This window comes from Myotis yumanensis, unplaced genomic scaffold (genome assembly GCF_028538775.1).
Source record: "Myotis yumanensis isolate MYYU_CA2020_CCGP unplaced genomic scaffold, mMyoYum1.0.hap1 SCAF_6, whole genome shotgun sequence".
Classification (NCBI taxonomy): domain Eukaryota; kingdom Metazoa; phylum Chordata; class Mammalia; order Chiroptera; family Vespertilionidae; genus Myotis; species Myotis yumanensis.
The window spans coordinates 94,875,424-94,891,032 of NW_027223757.1; the positions used below are offsets into that span (position 1 = coordinate 94,875,424).

Here is a 15,609-nt window from a genome sequence, read left to right on the forward strand (position 1 = left end):
AGTGCACTTGAGAAGAATGTATATTCCATGGCTTTGGGGTGAAATGTTCTGAAGGTGTCAATTAAGTCTATCTGATCTAGTGAGTCATTTAGGATTACTATTTCTTTGCTAATTTTTTGTCTAGAGGATTTATCCAGTGATGTCAGTGGTGTATTAAAGTCCCCTACTATGATTGTAGTGTTGTCAATCTCTTCCTTAATATCTTCCAGGAGTTTTTTTATGTATTTGGGTGCTCTTGCATTGGGTGCATATATGTTTGTCAGGGTTATATCCTCTTGTTGTGTGGATCCCTTTAGTATTATGAAGTGGCCTTCCTTATCTCTAGTTATGAAAAATTGCTTTTCTTGAAATATTAATGTTTATTGCATTTAACATTAAAACAAAAAACAACCATTGCCTTTCTGACAAGAAAATTTTATTAATTACTTCCCTGTACAGTTTTCTATTTTTAAGGTGTCTGATCTGAATGTTTTGCTCAACATAGCTTCAGCCCAACAATGTATCTTGCCCCCACACCCACTTAATGTCATTTAATACTTTCTCTCCCTTCCTTTTCACTGAGTTTGTTATGGGGAACTATTTTTTTTATTTATCCTTACCCAAGGATTTTTTTCCATTGATCTTTTTAGAGAGAGTGTAAAAGAGAGGGATAGACATAGAGAAACAATGATGTGAGAGAAACACATTGATTGGTAGCCTCCTCCACACACCCCTACCTTTGCCTGGGCTAGGGAAGAGCCTGCAACCAAGGTATATGCCCTTGACTAAAATAGAACCCAGGAGCCTTCAGTCTGTGGGCCTATGCCTTATCCACTGAGACAAACCATCTAGGGCTGTTATGGTAAACTTTATTCAGGCATGAGTTAAAATCAAGCTCAACTAAAATAAGGTTATGTGTGAAATGACAAAATATTGTGAAGAGAGGAACACTTCAACCTAATCTTGCATAACCAATAGGATCATTAATTCTGGATTCTATACATCATTGTTTGTAACAATTTTATATGGCTAGCTTCCATAATAGGATAATTTATCTATATAAAAGGCTATATGCTAAGTGTCCTTCCCACCTTCCGACCAATCGCTATGATGCACATTGACCACCAGGGGGCAGATGCTCAATGTAGGAGCTGCCATGTCACACACACAGAAAGGGCACTGTGGACCTGGTGCCCACAAAGCAACACTCAGCTTCCCCCAAGTGAGACACAGGCCCCACCACCACCATGGAGTTACAGCCCACCAAATTGCAGCCAACACTGCTGAAACCCTATGGCATAAAATGCAGTCCACAGCCCAGCCCAGCCTGGAAACAATTGCTGTGGGTGCTGGGTAATGATGTCACATAGCAATGCCCAGCTTTCCTCTCTCTAGCGACTAGCCCCCTTGCAGTTTCTTCAGCTCACAAACACAGTTGAAAACATTTCACACTTAACCAAATGTCTGTGAAGCGTTTTCCCATGCCTCATCTCATTTGATCTTCACAGAAGTCCTGGAGTAAATGGATAGGAGACTCAGTGGAATCCTATTTTCTTTTCATTAGCTAGAAAATGGAGATTTAGAAAGCTTAGAAACTTGACTCGACTGAAAAGAAGTGAGAAATGGTGGATCTTGAAAATGACTTCAGTTTTTCTCACTGTGAAGAATATAGCCAAACACTACTACAGTTAAATATTTTACCCTTTGTTCTCCCTGCATTGATCTACAATAATAATCTACTTCATGTTGGTATTTACTGCTGTGTTGCTGACAATTACCTGAAAGAGAAGTTGGAGTGCCTCACCAGACTGGAAAAAGTTTAGCTAAATCAGAAAGCAGGTCTAATTAAGCAAGTTTATTCTATGTATATATAAAAGGCTAAGTTGACTCACATATGCACAATACTTATAAAGCTCTCACTGGTGTCAATTGCATGCATGTGTTTCCATCTGTCATTGTGGGTCATGAATTTAGTTGACACTTCTATTATAGAGAAAGGGTGAATAGCGATATTAAAATATTTCTTCTAATTAATGTTCTTTCAATGTGCATGAATTCATGCACCAGTCCACCAGTTGATTATATATTTAGCCACAGTCAGAGATCTTATTAAAGTTAAAGTCTTCCTTGTGGTTGAGTAGTATTCCATTGTGCATAGGTACACTTCTTCTTTATCCAATCATGTATGGAAGGACAAATGACTTGCTTCTTTGTTTTGGTCACCATGAAAAATGCTGCAATGAACACAGGAGTGCATTTATGATTGGAAATAAATATTTTCAAAATTTTAGGGTAGGTATCCATAAAAGGGTTTGTAGGTTCATTTGGAAACTGTATTATTAATTTTCCAAGGAAGTTCCATATTGTTTTCCATAGTGGCTTTGCCAGTTTACATTTCCACCAGCATTGAATGAGGGTTCCTTTTTCTCCCCAACCTCTCGAACACTTGTTATTACTAGTCTTGTTGATAATAGCTATTCTAACAGGTGTGAGGTGGTATCTCATTATAGTTTTTATTTGCATTTCCCTAACAGCTGGTGAAGTTGAGCATCTTTTCAAATATGTGAGGCCATTTATATGTCTTCTTGAGGAGATGAAATACTGCCATTTGTGACAACATGGATGGCTCTTGAGGATAGCATGTTGATAAAAATAAGTCAATTAGAAAAAGTCAAGACCCATATGGTTTCACTCACACATAGCATATAAAACTGAAAGCAACAAATGATTAAATAAGAAAAAACAAACAAACAAAAAACACCTTAGAGAGACATGAAAGCATAGAACAGACTAAGGAATCTCCAAAGGGAAAAGATTAACCAAAGAATTGTATGCATAAAATGCATATATGCATAACCCATGGACAGAGACAATAGTGCATTGAGGGCCTGGGAATCTGGTGGGTTTGGGGGACCAGGAGCAAGGTGGAGGTGGTCAATGTGGAAATAAAATAGAAAATCTGTAATATTTTCAACAATAAAGATAAAACTAACAAAAACATCCCCACAGACACAGACAACATTATGATGGTCACCAAAGGAAAATGGTGGATAGTAAATGATAAGGGTGATCAAAAAAATTGGGAAGGAACAAGATTTGACTTTGGACGATAAGCACACAATGTGATACACAAATGATGTATCATAGAATTAATTGCATTATTAGCAGCATATAATTTTATAGACCAATGCCATTCCAAAATTTAATTTAAAAAGATTTAAAAAGGACACCCTCTCTCTGAGAAACAGCAGCTGTGTGGTCACCTTTATTTGGGGTTATTAATATCATGAGTACATTTGTGTTCAGTGCCTGGTACGTTGTGCCTTGTTGTGTGGTATTTTGTGCCTTTAAATTAACGCAGCAGATCCAAGCAACAACAGCCTCCTGATCACCACACCCTCTGTCAGAGGAACAGCAGCTGTACGTGAAGCCTCCCCTCACCAGCCAGAAGAGCCACCACAGCTGTGAACAGCACCCACCAGAGGAGCTGCTGCCAACTGAGGAGCAGCTGGTACCACAACTGCCCTGGGAGCAACCACAGCCCGAGGAGCCACTGCCATCCAGGGAGCAGCCACTGAATGACTCAACATCTAGATATTTCAGTGAGATCAAACATGGATAGACAAAGAAACCCCCAAAGGAAAGAACAGGAGGGCTCACCAGAAAAGCAGCTAAGCGATACAGAGGCATGCAACATGACAGAAAAAGAATTCAGAATAAGGGTCCTAGAGTGCATATCCGTATGGAGGAAAAAATCAACAACTTATGCAAGAAGCAAGAAGAAACAGATGAAAAAATGAATAACTTATGTAAGACCCAAGAAGAAATGAAGAGCGATATAGCTACAATAAAAAACACCATTGAAAGTAGCAACAGTAGCCAAAACCGGTTTGGCTCAGTGGATAGAGCGTCAGCCTGCGGACTGAGAGGTCCTGGGTTCGATTCCGGTCAAGGGCATGTACCTGGGTTGCGGGCACATCCCCGGTGGGGGATGTGCAAGAGGCAGCTGATCGATGCTTCTCTCTCATCGATGTTTCCAACTCTCTCTATCTCTCTCCCTTCCTCTCTGTGAAAAATCAATAAAATATATTTAAAAAAAAAAGAGAGTATCAACAGTAGACTAGGAGAAGCGGAGGACCGAATTAGTGAATTAGAAGACAAGGAAGCAAAAAACACCCAAACTGTACTTCAATTGGAGAAAAAAATTAAAAGACAGGAGGAGAGTCTAAGGGAGCTCTGGAACAACATGAAACAAAACAACATAAGAATAATAGGGATGCCAGAACAACAGAAAGAGGAACAAGGATTAGAAAACCTATTTGAAGAAATAATATCAGAAAACTTCCCTGAGGTGGGGAAGAAAAAAGTCACACAAGCACAGAGAGTCCCAAACAAGGTGAATCTGAAAAGACCCACACCAAGACACATCATAATTACCATGGCAAATGGTCAGGACAAAGAGAGAATCTTGCAGGCTGCAAGAGAGAGACACAAAGTTACATACAAGGGATCTCTCATTAGATTATCAAATATTTCTCAACAGAAACACATCAGGCCAGAAAAGAATGGATGAAAATTTACAAAGTGATGCAAAGCAAAGGACAGAATCCAAGAATACTCTATCCAGCAAGGCTATCATTCAAAATTGAAGGGGAAATAAGAAGCTTTACAGACAAAAAAAAGGCTAAGGGAGTTTATCACCACCAAGCCAGCAATGCAAGAAATGCTAAGGGGACTGATGTAAAAAAAGAAATAAAAAGCTCAGAAAGAAAACAGAAACACCAAAAAAGAAATGACTACAAACAAGTACCTCTCCTTTTTATAAATTGTTTTATTGCTTAAAGTATTACAAAGGGCATTACATATGTGTCCTTTTTTTCCCCGGCCCTTGACAATCCCCTGGCCTCCCCTACCCACCAGTGTCTTATGTCCATTGGGTATGCTCATATGCATGCATACAAGTCCTTCGGTTGATCTCTTACCCCACTCCTTCCTGCCCCCCAACCCTCCCTGGCCTTCCCACTACAGTTTGACAATCAGTTTGAGGCAGCTCTGCCTCTGTATCTATTATTGTTCATAAGTTTATAATGGTCTTTATTATCCATGAATGAGTGCGATAATGTGGTATTTTTCCTCCATTGCCTGGCTTATTTCACTTAGCATAATGCCCTCCAGTTCCATCCATGCTGTTGCAAATGGTAAGAGTTCCTTCTTTTTTACAGCATAGTATTCCATTGTGTACCATCTCACACCTGTCAGAATGGCCATCATCAACAAATCAACAAACGACAAGTGCTGGAGAGGATGTGGAGAAAAAGGAACACTCTGGCACTGCTCGTGGGAATGCAGACTGGTGCAGCCACTATGGAAGATAGTATGGAGTATCCTCAAAAAACTAAGAATGGAACTCCCATTTGACCCTGTGATCCCACTTCTAGGAATATATCTCAAGAAACCAGAAACACCAATCAGAAAGGATATGTGCACCCATATGTTCATAGCAACATAATTCACCATAGCTAAGATCTGGAAACAGCCTAAGTGCCCATCAGTAGATGAATGGATTAAAAAACTGTGGTACAAACAAGTACCTTTCAATAATAACTATAAATGTAAACGGACTAAATGCTCCAACCAAAAGACATTGAGAGGCTGAATGGATAAAAAAAAACATGAGCCATATATTTACTTTCTACAAGAGACTTACCTCATTAGAAGGGACTCAAACAGACTGAAAGTGAAGGGATGGAAAAATATCTTTCAGGCAAATGGAAAGGAAAAGAAAGCCGGGGTAGCAATACTTATAGCAGACAAAATAGACCTCAAAGTGAAGGCCATAACAAGAGATAAGGAAGGCCACTTCATAATACTAAAGGGATCAATACAACAATAAGATATAACCCTGGTAAACATATATGCACCCAATGCAAGAGCACCCAAATACATAAAAAACTCCTGGAAGATATCAAAGGAGAGATCGACAACACTAAAATCATAGTAGGGGACTTTAATACACCACTGACATCAATGGATAAATCCTCTAGACAAACAATCAGCAAAGAAACAGCAATCCTAAATGACTCACTAGATCAGATGGACTTAATTGACATCTTCAGAACACTTCACCCCAAAGCCACAGAATATACATTCCACTCAAGTGCTCATGGGACAGATTCAAAAATAGACCACATATCGGGTCACAAACAATGTCTCCCTAAATTGAAGAAGATTGAATTCATACTAAGCATCATCTCAGACCACGATGGCATAATATTAGAAATAAACTACAATAAAAACAACCCAAAATACTCAAACACTTGGAAGCTGAATAGCATGTTATTAAATATTGAATGGGTTACCAATGAGATCAAAGAAGAAATTAAAAACATCCTGGAAAGTAATGACAATGAAAACACAACAATTCAAAACCTATGGGACACAATGAAAGCAGTCCTGAGAGGGAAGTCTATAGCTCTACAGGACTATCTCAAAAAACAAGAAAAAATGGCAGTAAATCATCTAACTCTCAAAATGAAAGGATTAGAAAGAGAGCAACAAGAAAACCCCATAGTGAGCAGGAGGAAGGAGATAACAAAGATTAGAGCAGAAATAAATGACATAGAGACCAAAAAAAAACACAATACATAAAATCAATGAAACCAAGAGCAGGTTCTTTGAAAGGATAAACAAGATTGACAAACCTCTAGCCAGGCTCTCCAAGAAGAAAAGAGAGAGGACCCAAGTAAACAAAATCAGAAATGATAAAGGCGAAATAACAACAGACCCAATAGAAATACAAATGATTGTTAAAAAAAACTATCGACAACTCTACTCCAACAATCTAGACAACCTGGAGGAAATGGACAAATTCCTAGAAAAATACAACATTCCAAAACTCAATCAGGAAGAATCTAAAAATCTCAATAGGCCAATAACTATGGAAGAAATTGAAGGATTCATAAAAAGCTTCCAGCAAACAAAAGCCCAAGACCAGACAGCTTCACAGGGGAGTTTTACCAAACATTCAAGGAAGAACTAAAACCTATCCTTCTCAGACTACTACAAAAAAATTCAAGAGAAAGGAACACTTCCAAGCTCATTCTATGAAGCCAGCATCACCCTAATACCAAAACCAGGTAAAGACAACACAATGAAAGAGAATTACAGGCCAATATCCCTCATAAACATAGATGCCAAAATCCTCAACAAAATCTTAGCAAATTGGATCCAGCAGTACATCAAAAAGATCATACACCATGACCAAGTAGGATTTATCCCAGGGATGCAAGGATTGTAAAATATCTGCAAATCAATAAATGTGATACATCACATAAACAAATTGAAAGAAAAAAACCACATGGTCATATCAATTGATGCAGAATAAGCATTTGACAAAATCCAACATCCATTTTTGATAAACACTCTCAGCAAAGTGGGAATAGAAGGATCATACCTCAACATAATAAGAGCCATATATGACAAACCCACAGCCAACATCATACTCAATGGACAAAAACTAACACCATTTCCCCTAGGAACAGGACCAAGACAGGGATGCCCACTCTCACCACTCCTATTCAACATAGTACTGGAACTATTAGCCATTGCAATTAGACAAGGAGAAGTAATAAAAGGCATCCAAATTGGAAAAGAGGAAGTAAAACTGTCCTTATTTGCAAACGACATGATATTATACATACAAAACCCTAGAAACTCCATCAAAAAAACTACTAGACTTAATACATGAATTTGGCAATGTAGCAGGATACAAAATTAACCCCAAGAATTCTGAGGCATTTCTATATACCAATAGTGAACTTTCAGAAAGAGAGATTATAAAAACAATCGCATTTATCTTCGCACCAAAAAAATTAAGATACCTAGGAATAAACGTAACTAAAGAGGTAAAATACCTCTATTCAGAAAACTACAGGACGTTGAAAAAAGAGATAGAGGAAGACATAAAGAGATGGAAGGACATATCGTGTTCATGGATTGGTAGAATCAACATCATTAAAATGTCCATACTACCCAAAGCAATCTATAAGTTCAATGCACTTCCCATTAAAATACCAACAGCATACTTCACAGATCTAGAACGAACTCTCCAAAAATTCATCTGGAATAAAAAAAGACCCCGAATAGCTGCAGCAATCCTGAGAAAGAACAAAGTAGGTGGGATCTAAATACCAGATATCAAGCTGTATTACAAAGCCACTGTTCTCAAAACTGCCTGGTACTGGCACAAGAACAGACATAGATCAATGGAATAGAATAGAGAGCCCAGAAATCAGCCCGAACCAATATGCTCAATTAATATTTGACAAAGGAGGCAAGAACATAAAATGGAGTCAAGATAGTCTCTTCAATAAATGGTGTTGGGAAAATTGGACAGATACATGCAAGAAAATGAAACTAGACCACCAACTTACAGCATATACAAAAATAAACTCATAATGGGTAAAGGACTTAAATGTACGATGGGAAACCATAAAAATTCTAGAAGAATCCAAAGGCAACAAAATCTCAGACATATGCCGAAGCAATTTCTTCACTGATACAGCTCCTAGGGCAGTTGAAACTAAAGAGAAAATGAACAAATGGGACTACATCAAAATAAAAAGCTTCTGGACAGCAAAGGAAACCATCAACAAAACAATAAGAAAGCCCACTGCGTGGGAAAACATATTTGCCAATGTCATATCTGATAAGGGCCTAATCTCCAAAATTTATAGCAAACTCATTCAACTTAAAAAACGGAAGATAAACAATCCAATCAAAAAATGGGCAAAGGACCTAAATAGACACCTTTCTAAAGGGGACATTCAGAAAGCCAAGAGACATATGAAAACATGCTCAAAGTCACTAATCATCCGAGAGATGCAAATCAAAACAACAATGAGGTACCATCTCACACCTGTCAGAATGGCCATCATCAACAAATCAACAAAGGACAAGTGCTGGAGAGGATGTGGAGAAAAAGGAACACTTGTGCACTGCTGGTGGGAATGCAGACTGGTGCAGCCACTATGGAAGACAGTATGGAGTTTCCTCAAAAAACTAAAAATTGAACTCCCATTTGACCCTGTGATCCCACTTCTAGGAATATATCCCAAGAAACCAGAAACACCCATCAGAAAGGATATATGCACCCCTATGTTCATAGTAGCACAATTCAACATAGCTAAGATCTGGAAACAGCCTAAGTGCCCATCAGTAGATGAATGGATTAGAAAACAGTGGTACATCTACAGGATGGAATACTATGCTGCTGTTAAAAAGAAGGAACTCTTACCATTTTCAACAGCATGGATGGAACTGGAGAGCATTATGCTAAGTGAAACAAGCCAGTCAATGAAGGAAAAATACCACATGATCTCACTCATTCATGGATAATAAAGACCATCATAAACTTATGAGCAATAATAGATACAGAGGCAGAGCTGCCTCAAACAGATTGTCAAACTGCAGCGGAAAGGTTGGGGAGGGTTGGGGGGCAAGGGGGAGGGAGTTAAGATATCAACTGAAGGACTTGTATGCATGCATATAAGCATAACCAATGGACATAAGACACTGGTGGATAGGGGAGGCCAGGGGAAGGTCAAGGGCGGGGAAAAAAAAAGAACACATAGGTAATACCCTTTGTAATACTTTAAGTAATAAAACAATAAAAAAATAAATAAATAAATTTATAAAAAGATTTAAAAAGAAAAAAGAGTTAAAATGTTAATAATAAGAGACTACGTAAGGTAAAAAGGATCACTAAAATTTAATAAGGTAATTATCATAACTAATATTCTTATAATTTTCTCAATTCATGAATTCCTTTTTCACCTTTTAATTTCCTCAAAAGGGAGCTTTCAGCCACTGTTTGGGTGCCTGCAAGTATGTTTGTGCATGTGTACATGTGTGCGTGTCTTTATCTGAATCCTTAGTTACTTTTATGTACTTATTTTTCAATATTGCAGAAATGTCTTTGGGTTTTTTCCTCATAAATAACATTTTTTTCCTTTCATTTTTCAGACATACTCCAGAAGAACTTTGGTAAATTGGTTCTATATCCCTTTAATCCCATCACTTTTAAATGACTGCTTTCCTGATGTCTCTAACATTTCTTGCCTTTTTATTGATATGGCATTCCTTGCTTAGCATTTGACCCTGATGTCTTCTAACCTAACACAGATTTCCTCTTGAAACAGGGGTTTGATATTACCCAAATCAATTATTGTTGTAACTGTAAATCTCAGCATAGCTATTTCAAACATAAGACATGAGTAAGGGGAAGAGGGAAAAGTAGATTTATAGTTGTGTGTACACGATACTCAGAGTATATTCTTGCATTATTATTTATTAACTAGAGGCCCGATGTATGAAAATCATGCAAGGGGCTCAGCCCTTGCAGCCCTATGGCTTCATCTGGAAGGTCATCTGGAAGAATGTCCAGAAGGTCGTTTGGCTGTCCAGTCTAATTAGCATATTATTCTTTTATTAATATAGATTACTATATTATTTAATGAACAGCTATAGATTTACTTTTGCCCCACCTTGTATATACTATATATTGAGTAGCAAAAATTTTGTTAAAGCTAACAAAACAAAACAAAATTGTAAAAGTCAAAATAAATTAAGAGTATTTTTATAAGATAAATAAAAACTTTATTCTAATTTTTTTAATCAATTCACTATATGCAGTCCTATCTCCCTTTGAATTGTGGAACAGTATTCTCTGAACAACTGTGAGCTTTCAGCCACTGTTCCTTTGTGTGTGTTGTGTTTTTATCTGCAAGGTGACAAATTGTATTCACATTTGCTTCCCACAATATTCACAATTTCTTTCCGTTTCATTTTTCAGACAAACTTCAGAAGGACTTTGGTAAATTGGTTCTGACATCCCTTTACTCCCAAACACTTTAAAATGACTGCTTTCCTGATGTCTCTAATATTTCCTGCCTTTGTATTGATATGCCATCATTGCTTAACACTTGTCCCTTATGTCTTCTAACCTAACAGAAATTTCCTCTTGAATCAGGGGTTCAATATTATTCAAATCAATTTTTGTTGCAACTATAATACATGGCATGACTATTGCAAACATAAGGCATGGAAATAGGCAGGGTCAAATGTAGGTTTACAGTTTTGAGTACATGAAATTCAGGGTATATTCTTGCATTATTATTTATTTATTACTATATTACTTAATGAACAGCTGTAGATTTACTTTTGCTCCACTTTAAATATATATTAAGTAGCAAAGCACTTGTTAAAGTTAACACACCAAAAAATGTATTAAAAAGTAAAAGAAAAAATTAAGAGTATTTTTATAAGATAACTAGCAAAATTCTATTCCAAAATGCTTTTTCTTAATTAACTATATTCAGTCCTTTCTCCCTTTGAATTGTGGAACAATATTGTCTGAGCAAATGAGAGCTTTCAGCACTGTTCCTTTGTGTATGTTGTGTGTTTATCTGCAAGGTGACAAGCTTAATTTTGTATGAGTGTTTTTACAATAAATTTGAATTGTATTCACATTTGTTTCCCACAGTATTTACAATTTCTTTCCATTTCATTTTTCAGACAAACTTCAGAAGAACTTTGGTAAATTGGTCCTGACATCCCTTTCCTATCAATTTAAAATTACTGTTTTCTTAATGTCTCTAACATTTCCTGCTATATATTGATATGCCATTACTTAGCACTTGTCCCTCATGTCTTCTAACCTAACAGAGATTTCCTCTTGAATAAGGGGTTCAATATTATCCAAATCAATTTTTGTTGCAACTATAATACATGGCATAACTATTGCAAACATAAGACATGGATACAGGTAGGGTCAAATGTAGGTTTACAATTGTGAGTACTTGAAACTCAGAGTATATTCTTGCATTATTATTTATTTATTACTATACTAGTAGTCCTGCGCACAAATCTGTGCACGAGTAGCTTGCTGCTGCTTGCCTCAGCTGGCCAGCCACCCACCACCGCTGGTGGTTCTCCATCCCTCAGCTCGCTGCCCTGCCCTCCTGTAGCTCTCAGCTCACTGCCCCACCCTCCTGTAGCTCTCCACAGCTTGTAGACTGGTTGTGATGTTATGGCATCATTGCTAATTTGCATATCCCTCTATTATTATATTAGATTATTTAATAAACGCTGTAGATTTACTTTTACTCCACTTTAAATATATATTGAGTAGCAAAGACTTGTTAAAGCTAACAAACCAAAAAAATTATTAAAAAATTAAGAGTATTTTTATAAGATAATTAACAAAACTGTATTGCAAAATGCTTTTTCTTAATTAACTATATTCAGTCCTTTCTCCCTTTGAATTGTGGAACAATATTCTCTGAGCAAATGAGAGCTTTCAGCAACTGTTCCTTTGTGTGTGTTGTGTATTTATCTGCAAGGTGACAAGCTTAATTTTGTATGAGTGTTTTTACAATAAATTTGAATTGTATTCACATTTGCTTCCCACAGTATTTACAATTTCTTTCCATTTCATTTTTCAGACAAACTTCAGAAGAACTTTGGTAAATTGGTCCTGACAACCCTTTCCTATCAATTTAAAATTACTGTTTTCATAATGTCTCTAACATTTCTTGCCTTTGTATTGATATGCCATTTATTGCTTTTCACTTCTCCTAGATGTCTACTATCCTAAGCCAGATTTTCTCTAGAAAAACTGGTTCAGTATTATACAAATTAATATTTTTTTCAACTATAATATGCATCATGGCTATTGCAAACATAAGACATGAGTACAAGCAGAGTCAAAGGTAGGTTAAAGTTGTGAATACACAAAACAGAATTTATTCTTGGATTATTATTTACTTATTAATTATTGTTTTATTTAATGAAAAACTGTAAATTTACTTTTGCCTCATCCTATATTATATGTAGTACCAAAGATCTTGGTAAAACTAACACACCAAAAAAAGTTATAAAAATGTCAAAAATATAGGAATATTTTTATAAGGTAACTAACAGAACTTTATTCCTCAATCTTATTTTTTCTTAATTCACTATATGCAGATGTTTTCTCGCTTAAAATTTGAAACCATAGTTTCTGAGCAAATGAAAGCTTTCAGCCACTGTTTCTATGTGTGTGTGTTGTGTGTTCATCTGCATTTGCCAAAGTTTAATTTTGCATGAGTACTTTACAATAAATTGATTTGTATTCACAATTTTTTCCCACAATATTTACAATTTCTTTTACTGTTATTTTTCAGACAATCTTCAGGAACAATTTGGTAAATTAATTAATTTAATTCCGATACCCTAACAAACTGTTTACTTGATGCCTTTAGCATTGTCTGCCTTTTTCCCTATATGACATTCATTGGCTCACCCCCCCCCCCTTTTTTTTTAAGTCTACTGCTCCTCCCTCAATTATTTTGTTGATATAATTATCACATTTGAATTTCCCTCTATTTAGTTTTCATAACTTCCTTTCTTCCCAGTTTCTTCTTTTTCCATCTCATATCTGTCTTTCCCTATGAACTTTGATTTCTTCTGCTTTCCAGAGACTTGCCATATTTTCCGCTATAAATCTTGTGAGGTGAAGAAAAAAGGCTAATGGGCACATGGTTTCCACTCTATTATACTGTCTGTAAAATATCCATTAAATTAGGACCTCTGCTTTTTTCCTCCCCAAGTTCAAGGGACCATTTAATGCAAACTTTGATGGAGGACGGAAGATTCACACTTCTTCTAAATGTCTAGTATTGTAATTCAAAACTTTGCTTATGGACTTCCCCAACATTCCTCTCCCCATTCAAAAGTCTCTTTAACCTTTGATATCATTCATTGGTCAACTGTAAATTTGAGAGGCATTTGCCCCTGTATATATTACTTAAGTGTTATCAGGTATAAAAATATTTCATGTGATTTTTCCTGAAATTTTATTTTTAACAATAGTATTTTGACTTCATTTAAAACATTTTATTGACACAATAATCAACTTGTCAAACTGCAATTCATTGTAAATATTTGTAGAAAGTGTTTATATCTTAAGAAAATGTTAGTGATAATATAACTATTTTGAATTAAAAAAAAAAATCTTCCCCTGAGTACATGCTTAGAGAGAAGAAAGGAGAGAAATAGAGAGAAAGATGCATCTGTGTGTGAGAGAAACATGGATCATTTGCCCTCCTTTCATGCCCCAACAGAGGATTTAACCAGCAACCCAGGCATGTACCCTGACCAGGAATCAAACCAGCAACCTTGCAGAACATAGTATATAGTTCAACCAACTGAGTCACTCTGACTTGGCTCAATTCTGTATTTTTAATGTGAGTGACACAAAAAGGTATTATCCTTCGATGTTTCCAAAAGATATTTTAATAAAATACCAATATAGTCATTAAAAGTATAATGTCCTGGTCCTGGCTGGTGTTTCTCAGTGGTTAGCATGTTGGCTGCAGATTCAGGATAGCAGGTTTGATTCATAGTCAAGGGCATGTACTTGGGTTGCAGGTTCAATCCCTGGCCCTGGCCAAGGTGCCTGCCAGAGGCAAGCAGTTGATGTGTCTCTCTCACATCAATATTTCTCTCTCTCTCTCCTCCATTCCCCCCCTCTCTTTCACTCTCTCCAAAAATATGCTGGGATGAGGATTAACAACAACAAAAATTATTTAATGTCCTCGTTTTCTAATAACATGTTTCTGGTTCTATTTTTGTTTTCAGAGGGGATGGAATTTTAAAAAATATCTCTTTAATGCATGTAGGAATGTTCGTATAACTACTGCTATAGGCACAGGTTTAGACAAATGGCTGTCTTTTCTCTTTGCCCCTTTATCTTTTTTTAAGTAAATTGCTTGTGTATTGGTTGGTGTTTGCATTTTTTTTTTGAGAAGAGATTAAGATAAGGTGAACCTTCTTTTGGTATGTGCTAAAATAGAAACTCAGAATAAACAATGTTTTATATTTGTTGCTTGACAAAAATGTGAGTAGAAGCACCAAAAACCAAATCCTGTGTTCTTTTTTTCTGGAAGCCACAATTCAGCATTTGCTAATTCACATTTGTGATTACTTTATGCAACATAGCTGCTACAATGAGAATTGATGATATATATTTAGCAAAAAACAAAATTACATTAAATATAAAAAAATGAGTAATAAAAGCCTCAGTAATGTCAAAAGAGATCAAAATGTTTTTATGAAGTAACTACCAGAACTTATATTCCTGCAATTTTTCTCAATTTAGTAGATTCATTCCTTTTAATTTTTGAACAATATTCTCAGGGCAAAAGGTAGCTTTCATTTACTTTGGTGTGTGTGTGTGTGTGTGTGTGTGTGTGTACATCCTGGTACATTTACCATTACATAGGAACTTTTCACTAGTTTAAACTTTCCTTGTTTTCCTATTTCATAATATTTATATGGATTTTTTTCCATTTTATTTTTCAGATGATATCTGCAAAAGAATTGGTAAATTTCTCTGCCAATCTTTTACTCCAAAGACATTTAAATAACCACTTCCGTGGTGTCTTTTAATATTCTCCATTTTTTCCTTGTTTGTCTGTTTTTTATCTACGTGCCATTTGTTGGCTTTCTCTCCTGGACGTCTACTTTTCTCTACCAGTGGTTTTGTTTGTGAACTCCTCTCCATTTCTGTTTTCCTACCTTCCGTTCTTT

At 36.2% G+C, this 15,609-nt stretch overlaps 1 protein-coding gene across 7 annotated transcripts in view; it reads left to right on the forward strand.

Moving 5' to 3' along the window:
* Nucleotides 1-15,609, forward strand: part of LOC139012658 (butyrophilin subfamily 1 member A1-like) — a 166,410-nt gene that overhangs the window by 59,967 nt on the left and 90,834 nt on the right. For 5 of the 7 annotated variants that reach the window (XM_070418837.1, XM_070418838.1, XM_070418840.1 and 2 more), the window contains 6 exons: nt 10,003-10,023; nt 10,832-10,852; nt 11,554-11,574; nt 12,483-12,503; nt 13,203-13,223; nt 15,382-15,402. In XM_070418837.1, the coding sequence (XP_070274938.1) occupies nt 10,003-10,023; nt 10,832-10,852; nt 11,554-11,574; nt 12,483-12,503; nt 13,203-13,223; nt 15,382-15,402 (126 nt within the window). The remainder of the gene's footprint in view (nt 1-10,002; nt 10,024-10,831; nt 10,853-11,553; nt 11,575-12,482; nt 12,504-13,202; nt 13,224-15,381; nt 15,403-15,609) is intronic. The other 2 variants (XM_070418841.1, XM_070418844.1) reach the window with 2 other exon arrangements.